Source organism: Helianthus annuus, chromosome 5, assembly GCF_002127325.2.
Source record: "Helianthus annuus cultivar XRQ/B chromosome 5, HanXRQr2.0-SUNRISE, whole genome shotgun sequence".
NCBI classification, from domain to species: Eukaryota; Viridiplantae; Streptophyta; class Magnoliopsida; order Asterales; family Asteraceae; genus Helianthus; species Helianthus annuus.
In genome coordinates, this window is record NC_035437.2 from 27,438,970 (window position 1) to 27,450,552 (window position 11,583).

The 11,583-nt window shown below is 37.7% G+C and overlaps 2 protein-coding genes across 2 annotated transcripts; one reads left to right on the forward strand and one right to left on the reverse strand.

The window, feature by feature from the left end:
- Positions 1–460: 460 nt before the first annotated feature.
- LOC110940703 (histone H4) lies at positions 461–940 on the reverse strand. Its single transcript, XM_022182262.2, has one exon. It carries the CDS (start codon positions 906–908, stop codon positions 597–599), a length of 312 nt encoding a protein of 103 aa, XP_022037954.1. The 5' UTR covers positions 909–940; the 3' UTR covers positions 461–596.
- An 8,164-nt stretch (positions 941–9,104) lies between these two features.
- On the forward strand, positions 9,105–11,077 carry LOC110943264. Its single transcript, XM_022185013.2, has 3 exons — positions 9,105–9,240; positions 9,761–9,945; positions 10,295–11,077. Exons 2-3 carry the CDS (start codon positions 9,867–9,869, stop codon positions 10,999–11,001), a joined length of 786 nt encoding a protein of 261 aa, XP_022040705.2. The 5' UTR covers positions 9,105–9,240; positions 9,761–9,866; the 3' UTR covers positions 11,002–11,077.
- Positions 11,078–11,583: the final 506 nt, after the last annotated feature.

Here is an 11,583-nt window from a genome sequence, read left to right on the forward strand (position 1 = left end):
CTGGTGTTAATTACAGATCACATTATCGATGTTCATTGCAGAAATCCAAGCTGACTAAACTTTATCGCCGGGTGTTCATGGAAAACAATCATCCTTTAGGAAATCTGGTAATCAATTGCTGGTATGTTGATTGCCTAAATCATTGACCATCTGCTAATAAGTTAATTGCCTAATCCACCCTCTTCTTTTCCTTTCAATGAATCATAATATGATGAACAATTGACACATGAAAGTAATAGAGATAAAATGCTTTGATTGACGACATATACTAATTAAAAGCAAGTTGAAGAAATTGGTAACCAAAACTCAGAAAAAAACATTTCATCAAACATTTGGTACGCATATACATTAAAACACACTCTTGTGAACCAAATTAGAAAGAGAAACTCACACACCCATTTCATCGAACAACTGGTATGCACAATACTAAATCAATCATACATAGTCCAGTTCAGCCCCAAAACATCAAACACGATAAGCATATAAAGCTATAAATCACATAATCAAACAACTGAATTGCATTAGAAGCTTCAATTACACAGATATATGAACAAACTTTTAGATCTGTGAAGAAACAACAAAACCCTAAATATAATTCAACCCCCAAAGCCATAGAGGGTACGGCCCTGTCGTTTCAAAGCATAAACAACGTCCATGGCAGTAACAGTCTTCCGGCGAGCATGCTCTGTGTAGGTAACCGCATCACGAATCACATTCTCCAAAAAGATCTTCAAGACGCCACGTGTCTCCTCGTAGATTAAACCGCTAATACGCTTCACCCCACCACGTCTTGCAAGACGACGGATCGCCGGCTTGGTGATACCCTGGATGTTATCACGGAGAACTTTACGGTGTCGTTTTGCTCCTCCCTTTCCCAGCCCCTTGCCTCCCTTTCCTCTCCCTGACATTGTATTTGGGTTTGAATAATGTGGTTGTGGAGATGTTGTAAGAGGGAGTTGTTTATATATTGGTGATTTGGTTTGTAGTGTGGGATGGATGGGATCTCAGCCGTTGGATTTGTGATCCGTGTGATGTAGAGTCAGTGTTGTGATTGGTTAATTGATATGCCCACTCGTTCAACAACAACAAAAAAAAAAAGTATCCGTGTGACATACGTTTAATGTGTTAGTTGTCATGTATGTTGATAAATAATTAAGTTTTGAACACATATTTTCATTTATGAGATGTATGTTGATAACTACTAGGGTTTGTTAGGAAATATAATAAAAAAAGTTTACTTATTCTACAACTGAATATTTAAACTACATTTGAATTTAAAATTTTAATATTATTTCAATTAATCCTTGAAGTTGTTGATCTCTTCACACTCACTTGCAAGACGGTGGACCCATCGAAGACACCAATCTTGGACCACAGTGTTAGAAATGGAGCACGGGAGAGCGTTTTGGTAAGAATTTGGGCAAGTTGATCCCTAGGCCATGAGGTATACTTTAACCATTCTTAACTCCATATAAGCGCCACATCACCCGTTTGTTCCCTTTTTACTCCATCTCATCCTAAGGAAATGATTTAACCTTGTTAACTCTACCTCACCCACCATTTTTTAATTATTTTAATATTAAATATTTATATTAACTACAAAATAAATAATAATAATAATACCATTTCATTAACTTCTTAGCTAAAATAAACAATTATAATAAATGACATTAATTTCTTATTCATTTTTGCCTATGTTAACATGTTAACCAATGGAGATTTTAACACCCTTTAACATGAGGAGGGAGTGGTTTGAAAGAAATGTTGACTTGCCATGTCATATTTAACACCAATTAAGTTAGAGTACACCCAAGGCCTTATAGTTCGACCTTTAGAGAGCCAGCAACTACCCGTTCACACATGAGGTGATAATCCAAAACAACATGTTTCATTCTAGAATGGTAAACCGTATTGGTACACATGTAAGTGACATCAATGTTGTCACCATATAAAACTTTTTTTATTTGTAAGTTTATGTTATTATATTAATTAAAAAAACAAGTTAGTATTTCATAAAAACATTAGAGGGAAGTTAATGTACACATGAGAATTAATGTATGAAGTATACAAGGTTAATTACGCATAAAGTAAAATAATTACATGATGTGCTAAAAGTAGTTTAACAATTAATAACTAATTTGACCTTAAATTAGACACTAAATTAAACAATAGATTCTCTAAAACTAAACTACCAACCAACAAGTGAACTGATCGACTCTAGACTAGCTAACAAAAATCGGATATCAAACCCACAAAACTCTATTAATTACGTTAACTAGACTCAGTTGACTTATCTGCATGACTTATTTAAATTGTTTTTATATTTTGAGGGGGGGGGGGTTCTAATAAGCTAGTTGCAATTAATTAAAATCTAACTAAAGTTGAACTAAGACGTAAGCTGGAATTTTGGATTGATTCAGTTGTTGATGAAGGCACTACCTAGGTCAAAATACTACACGCATTGGGTTGGCTTTCTATCGGTAATGAAACTTATGTGGAACCGGGATCTTAAGATATTAAACTTACTAGATATCCTAAAGGGCACCCGACCATTCTCGCGAAGAAACCTATGGAAACCTAACAAGATGTTAAAGTACCGGTTTTAGTGGATTCCCTCACGGGCTTTCCAACTATATTAATAAAGTACCCTAAACGACAATCTACCTCACAGCGCGAAAGTTAAGGATAACTATGGAACCTGATTCGACTCGATAAGTAAGAGTTGGAAGGGAAACTAAGGCGGTCTTCTAAAAAACACCTAACCCTAGCAATCTAACAAACTAGACACACCGTTAATCTCTCACCTCACAGATATTAAGATTACTTGAACACCTAAACCTACTTGATTCACAAGGATAACTTCTATGGACACCACGTCTAGTAAACCATAAACTAATCAAAGACACACAGTAATTGATCTAACATGAACCTATCAATGAAATACATTCAACAAGGAAGCATGCGAAGTTATAATCATGAAATCAAGCAAGTTTAGATATGCGTATACATCGAATCAAGAAACCAAAGTCGTTACTTTATTAATCAATCACAAACATGAATCAAAACCGAAAAAAATCTAAACTTTGTCATGTAATCATCATTAACCTAGGTAGTATACAAAGATTTAGCCTAGAATCATTGCTTGAAAAAGAACAAAACAAAGTTTAAGTAGAGAACTCATGGGTTGAAAGATCAAAAAACAAAGAACTAGAGAAATCGAAAGTGTGAACTCGATACTATTCAATCCCGTGCTTTGAATCTTCAACCTTTGTGATTCTTTGTGTTAAATTCTTCCACTTTGATGTTTCAAAGCTCCAAATTTCGCTTAGGGTTTGCAGAATTTCATCCAAGATTGATGATGTTATGTTATGGGATTAGTTTTGGTATATATCATTGCAAATCATGATCATAAATGATACTTTCTTCGATTTAGGTCCCTCACATCTACGCGAGGGGTAATTAACTAAGGCGTCGCGCAGTGCGAGGGACATAAGGTCAAATCCTTCCCTCGCGTCACGCGATGGAGCTTCCCTTCCTCTGTCGTGTGACGCGACAGGGTGATTCTCTCGTTTTCTTAGACGTTTTGTTATTCGATCACTCGTACGTGTTTCGGTACTTAGTTTTCTTCCTACCTAGTTCGTTTTTCCGCCTGTGTCAGTTTCTTTTATCTCCCGAAACCTGGAAATCACAAACGAATCAGTAAAATACAAATTCTACCTAAAAATGACACAATTGGACTCAAAAACCGTACAACTATACACGAAAACTGGATGTATTTTGCAATACATCAAATATCCCCACACTTACTTTTTTTCGTCCCTGAAAAACAATTATGCTATGGAATTAGACATTTCGTTTTTTACAGGCTTTGATCCAACCATTGATGAAATTTTGGTAATGTGGAAAACCCTATTATACTGACCATGAATCTGCTACAAACACACGTTAGTGTGTGTTCTTGGTAACGGGGTATGACCCGAATTGGCTAATCCGACCTGGTCATTACCTATTATTTTATTATAAATAAATAATCATAAACATTTATTTTAGAATATTTGATGCGTGCTAGTGTGTATATGTTTTAGGTTTATATTTTAAGCCCTTTTTACACTTTTTAGCCAAGTTTTAAATTTATAAAACACGATATTTACTAACACTACACACACATATGGGCAAGTGCACCCATCATGGACGTAGTATACTGTTGGTAAGATACCGAGGTCGTCCAAGGACACAAGAGCTTTTAGTACCGGTTTATCCTCAACGTCTAATCAAATCCAAATGTTAGAAAAGATTTTAAAACTAAGAAAATAAAACTAACTAAATGCTGAAAAATAAAAATAAAAATAAAAACAGATAGACAAGATGAATCACTTGGATCCGACTCGTGTATAGTGTAACCTTTGATTATTTTCGCACTTTTGCGCTTGTTTAAGAGATTATCTTAGTTATTGTAGTAGGCCCCTCTTTTGAAGGTGACGTTACCCTCAACCTAGTAGTTTGAGTCAGCAAGGATACAATCCTAAAGGGTCGGATTATTGAAAGATAATTAATTAAGTTATTAATGCAAATTATGGTAGGCCCCTCTTTTGAAGGTGACGTTACCCTCGACTAAGTAGTCTGAGTCAGCAGGGATACAGTCCTAAGTAGCCGGGTTATAGTATTAATAGTAGTTTAACTTATGAGGGGGTCAAAGAGTTTGGATCCCCGCCATCCAATACCTTTGGGTATTGAAGAAGATCCTACTAAATTTGACCCAGGTCCCTTGCAGGACCTCTAAACGTTGAACAAGGGCAAGACTCTTACCAAACCGTTCCCTTAACCCCCGACCAGGTAGCCAACATACCTCCATATAGACCGTGGAGATATGAATGGTGAAAATCTTTTATTTTATATAGACAGTAAAATAATGTCAAGACACCACGGACAAACGATAAGAAAGAATCACCTTCAACATAAGAAACTAGTTATTAAAGTCATTAATACAAAACCAAATAAAAAGTGCAAAAGATTAAAAATAAAAAGTATTACACTAGACACTTGTCTTCACCAAGTGATGTAAGAGACTTAGGAAAACATGGCCTTTGATTGTCAAGAACTCTTACGATCAATCTTGGATCCCGAGACGACTCACACACTCTATGATGGACAATGGATGATGGTGGTGGATGATGGTGTTGTGGTGGTGGTGGGTGGTGGGTGAAGTGTGAGAGAGGTGGTGTGCCAAGGGATGAGTTGAAATGGCTCCAAGCACTCCTATTTATAGGCTGAACAGAAGCCTGAGCACGGCCCCGTGTCCGTCTGACACTCTCTCTCTTCATTAATTGTAATTCGTAATTACAATAAATGCGCATGCAGTACTCTGACCACGCCCCCCGTGTCCGCTGGGCACGGCCCCGTGGTGGGCAATAGAAGCTTCTATTAGTTTGTCTTTTCTGCTGCTTCTTGGGCACGACCCCGTGCTCGCTAAGCACGGGGCGTATTCAGTCTTCTGCCTTCTTTGTTTTGCTTAGGAGGATGCTGTCGAGGGGTCGGGCAATCCACTTTTGTCCCTCTTCTTGTATTTATGTTAGATTTTGCTGTCTTTTTGCTTCTTTTGTTAATTTGAGCTCATTTAATCCTGAAAATACAAAAGGAAGACAAAAGCACACTTTTTCCAACATTAGTACTAAAAAAGGGTTAGTTTTATGCCACAGTTGATATAATTTATAAGTTGCATTTTGCGCGTATCAAATACCCCCACACTTGAATCTTTGTTTGTCCTCAAGCAAAACTCTTTATAATGTGGCTTTATTCACTCCTAAATGGAATGGGTAGAAGAGAAGGTTTTTGGGCTTGTCATAGAGTGTCAGGATTTTCCAAGATCGTTTAGGTTTTATTTTTATTTATTTACAATCCTATTCGTCATGATTTATTAAAAACATTTCATAAGATAAATTATTTATTAAGGCATAACATACCTTTTTAAAATTTCATTTATATACAATTTCACGTACCTCAAGAGGGAAATCACTCACACTCGGCCGAAGGTGTATTTTTAGTGAATCACTCGAGAGCGACATGGAACTTATTTCTACCATAAGCTTGCCAAGCAATCAATCCTCCTCCTTTTTAACTTTATACCTTTGTAAATATCAAGAGGACTTTTTGGGTGAATGGTTAGGCTTGGGCTAAAGGTGGGTGGTTGGGTTAGTGGTTAGTTGAAAAGGGCGAAAGACGTAAAAAGTGTTGGTTTTTGTAAAACATTTTGTTTTTGTGACTTTTTATTTTTTTAATGAAGTATTTATTCAAACAAGTTTTTGTTTGAGGAGCTTTGTATGTTTATTTCCAACTTCATTATTATTATTATTATTATTATTATTATTATTATTATTATTATTATTATTATTATTATTATTATTATTTCAAGAGTCACACGAAAACCAAGCTTTGTTACTAAAATAAGGGGTTGAAAATGAAAAAGGGATTTTGGTGGGTAAAAGGGTTTTGGGTTAAGAAATGAAAAGGTTTAGGCTCAAAGGGGTTAACTAGGGGGAATTTTTTTAGGTAGGTGAAAAGAAAAATAAAAATAATGGTGTTGAAAGAAAAAGGGTTAGTCCTAATGCCTCCATCATTTACTTACTTGGGTTTAAGTTGGTAAGGACCGGGAATGAATTATCGTGGCAAGTTCTAGAGTCGTAAGAACCAGGCGGCTATTCACACAAGAAACGAAAAATGAGCATTTAGTATAAAGATGTATATTTGTATGCTCTATAAAGGCTCAAAACTCACTTTTTGTGGGAATGGGTTTTTACGTGATCAAGTATATATAATCAAATTTTAACTAAGCTTGTCATGCCGTTTCATAATTTTCTTATGTTGGTTCTTTTTATCACGACGCTATTGGTTGTAAATTTGTAAAAATATAACCTTGTTAAAATTAGAATTCCCAACTTAAACTTAGACAAGTAAAAAAAATTAAAAATTTTTGAAAAAATTTGGGGTGATTAGCGGTTCCAATAGAGTTTTGTGTAAGGCTTGTTATTAGGACTTGCAAAATTCAAGGTTTAAGCATCCTCCCCCCCCCCACACACTTAAATTACACATTGTCCTCAATGTGTCCCAAAAATAAGTTTTTAGGTTAATTGAATGTGTAAAATGGTGTTTAAAGCAAAATTTTATGTTACTGGCAGTCTGGACACGACCCCGTGGTGATCGAACACAGCCCTGTGTTCAGGTGCCAGTTACGAAAACTTACAGAAGGTGGACACGGGGGAGTGTTGGCTGGGCACGACCCCATGTCTGGCAAAAATCTGCAGAAAAATAAACAAACAGCAGGTCTAGGAGGTGGGCACGGGGGCGTGTCGGCTGGACACGACCCCGTGTGGACTGTTTGCAGGGCCGAAAAACAAGTTTCTTTCTCCGGTTTTCCTGTCCCAGCTTTTATTAGTGCTAATGTTTAGCACTATAAGCCTCATTTGTACCTGTTTTATCAGTAAACACCACACCAAGCAATACCGAACGTCCTAAATTATCAAGTTAATCATCCAAACCATAAAGTAAAAAGAAAAATAAAGCAGAAAATAAAAAGGAGTTAAGGAAAGTAAATTGTCTAACACTCGGCACGCAGGCCGTCAATTGTTTTGATAGAAAAAAAGGGACTTTAACCTGTGGGCTCACCATCAACCCGCTCCTGCTCCTTCTTCACCCTCCTAATCCATGTCCTCATCACTGTCATCACCTCCGTCCCCATGACCCGTCATATATTCCCGGATGCTCCCGATGTCGTCTTGGATATCGGTGATGCTTCGTTCAATAGCTCCGACCCGGTGGTATGTGTTGTTGGCGAGGTTGTATGTGTTCCTGGTGCACATGAGGTTTTCCTGCAAAAGATCATGTAAACTTTGAAGGTTAGGAAAACCACCTCCTTGGGAGGAGGATTGACCCGGATCACCATGGGGTTGATATTAGTAGTGGGGAGGTGGAGCGTGAAGGACTAGGGCCTCCTGTGGGTTCCATGCATGGCCTTGCATCCTTTGAAAGCTCACTGATCTGTCTTCCGCCTCATAAATTAGGTTCATGGCGCGGCAAATGTGTATATCGACTCGTCCCGACCATGGGCTTCTTTCAAAGGACCTAGGAATGCGCGTGAAGTGCTTGAAGAGGCGGTACACCCATCCCCCATAGAAGATAGGGGTTGGTGCACGAGCAAGCCGGTTCAGATGCATGTTTCGAAGCAGGAGATACGGAACATTGAGGGGTCTTCGGTTGTGGATGCAGTGAAGGACTACCAAATCTCTTAACCCAACAACACCGCCACTGTCGTGCCTTTGACTAAGAGAGTAAGTGAGGGGCCTATGAATATAGCGATAAAGCGGGTCCTTCAGCTTAGTACTCTTTGTGCTGCTTGAGTTGTAGTATCCTTCACCAATCTGGGCCCATGCGGCTTGGCGTTCGTTTTCATCCAGATCTCGCAATCCCCCGGTGTTTTCCTTATTTCCCGAATCTTCCTCCGTATACAGTCCCACTATTGCCCGAATTGTGCCATAGAGATCGAGTATCTCGTCCCACCACATCGAAATGCAACCCCCTCATTGTCAAAAGGGTCACACCTTGAAGTGAAGGTGAAAGTACTGTAGAACTCCATAGTGCATTGATGTACCGATCGAAGTCGAGTGGTCAAGGCAACCCTTAGTGGTCCTGTAACAAGGTTGTTGAACCGGTCAAGCTGGTTTACCATGGTTAATAGGTCCGTGCACGCTTGCCGTGGGTATTCCTCGGGTCTTGTTTTTAGTATCTCATATCCAGGGGCGGACTTACGTGTAAATTACGGGTTCCCGGGAACCCAGTCTTTTTTTAATTTTTAGTGTAAATATATATAAGAAGCTGAAAAGGAACCCATAAGTATATTATAAAAGGAACCCATAAACATAAAAGGCCTTGGTTCCACTGGTTATAATCCCGCTTTTCTTCCTAACCCACCCGGGTTCGAATCCCGTCATTGCATATATTTTAGTCCGGTTTTTTTTTTTTTTAATTTCTCTTTTAGTTTTTTTTTTCTTTAAACTAATAGAAACATTAAAACCCATTTAGGGTTATATTGTAAAACACACGCCGCACATTTGTAGAACACTCGAACAGCAGCAGCAGCGAACATCATTATCTCCGCCACCAGTCCGCCTCCGGCCTCCGGCCTCCGCCCTCCTCCGCCTCCGGCTCCGGCTCCGGCTCCTGATTATCATCATCTCAGTTCGATTTCCGGTTAGTTTTACAGTTAGTTTTAACTTTATATCTATCTCTTTGTTTTATATGATTATATGAACGAGGTTGATGATTGTTGGGCCTAGGATAGTTACCAAGCTTTGTTTAGTAGAAGTAGTTTTGAGAGTTAAATAAGAGAAGTAAAAAAAACATGTTTATCAAAACTTAATTTCATATATCAAACACGTCGGTCAAAAAAACATGTAGGAATTCCAAATTGTATATGCCTTTTGTGGTGTGGTGGTCAAAAATTGTGGTTTTAAGTTAACAGTGGGTTACTGGGTTTTGAAAATTGGGGTTTTAAGTTAACAGTGGGTTTAAAAATTGGGTTTAAAAATTCCATTAAGTGGTTTTTAATAAAAATTGGGTTTCATCTGTTCATCTGTTCTGTTGATATTGCTTACTTGATTAAGTGGTTTTTAAGTTAATGTTGCTTACTTGATTACAGAACAGTTCGATTAAGTGGTTTTTAAGTTAATATTGCTGCTGAGAGTTAATATTGAATTTGTTTGGTATTTAGGCATTATCAGTTATGCAGAAGAATATTTCAAGTTTCTTTCAAAGGCAACCACCACCTAACATTGAATCGTCATCTTCAACTAGTAAACCCTTGAAAATCGTTTTGGATGATCTTCCGTGGGATCCTTCCGAAAGGAAACCAATTTCATCTTATCACCCTAGTCAAAAAGATGAAATTAGACGAACATATTTGCTTCGAGGTCCATGTCAACCGAAAGGGAAAAAAACAGATTTTCCACAAGACCCGGAGATACACGTTGGAGCTCTCACGAAAAAACACTTCTTCGTTTGCTTACCTTATATCCTTGTGTTATTGAAGTGCTTGAATATATAGAAACTTCGGCATGGGAACCAATTCACAAAACTCAAGCAAATGGACTTCAATTATACATGAAAAGTTTCAAGTTTGTATTTTATTTACATTTGATGAAACATATCTTGGGAGTTACTAACTTATTGTGTGTCGCTCTTCAAAGAAAGAATCAAGATATTTTGAATGCAGTTGAGTTGGTTAGATCAACCAAAGAAGAATTACAAAGGTATCGACTTGAAGGCTTTGACTCACTTTTAAAAGATGTCACATCCTTTTGTGACAAGTATGATATTGAGATGATTAACATGGAAGATGAGTATGTTGACCCGAAAAACAGAAGAAGAAAGACCAATATCACCAATCGTCATCATTTTGTGGTCAATAATTTCAACACGGTTCTCGACATGCAAATTCAAGAGCTTGGAAACCGTTTTAACGAGGTAACCACTAACTTGCTTACGTGTATGAGTTCTTTGAGCCCGCGTGATAATTTTAGTTCCTTTAATAAACTAAACTTGCTAAAGTTGGCCGAAATGTATCCGTATGATTTTACTTTTGATGAAAAAGATAAGCTTATCGATGAACTCGGCCACTACATTTCTAATATGAAAAGAGATAGTCGGTTTGATAACCTGAATGGGGTTAGTGATCTTGCCAAAAGGATGGTGGAAACAAGGAAACACATTGAGTATCAGTTGGTCTATCGTTTAATAAAGTTGTCACTAGTTTTACCGGTTGCAACGGCTAGTGTTGAAAGGAGTTTTTCTTCAATGAAGCTTGTGAAGACAGAATTGCGTAATAGGATGGGTGATGGATACATGAACGATTCTTGCATTTGTTACATTGAAAAGGAGTTCTTACAACAAGTTTCCGTTGAGAGTGTAATGCAACGTTTTCAAAAGATGAAAACCCGTCGTCAACAACTTTAGGTAGTTTTTTTATTTGTAAAGACTATCGTATTTTATATTGTGTTTTTAAATTTCTAATGACGATTTTCTTTTCATCGTTGTATCGTACTTTTATTATGTGATGAATCTTACCCGATCCGAACCATCGAACCGACCCGAAATTCTTTATGTTCGGTTACACGAAATTGGAGTATCTAAAAAAGTGAACCCAGTGAAAAATATTCCTGGATCCGCCACTGCTCATATCTAGCCCTAGCATCGAGCTCACTTGCGTTGAATCTTGTGAACTTCGACATCTGAAAGAATACACCAAAAGTTAGCACGAAACAATGAGATTTTCGGAAGAAACTGCAAACAGTGAGCTGGACACGGCCCCGTGTCCAGGCGTCTGTTACTCAAAAACTTCATTTTTCGCCCCGGTCCCGAAAATCTGAAAATTTTTGGTCAAGTAGTAGCGGTTTCCCCCGAAAATGAAACCCCAAGTGCCGTTTTTCTCAAAACAAATCGTTTACCCCTTCAATTTTATCTTTTTCGGTTCAAAAACAAGGGTTTGAGGTTTTTGTGAGAAATTGGGCAAATCTATTAACAATACAAGTGTATTTA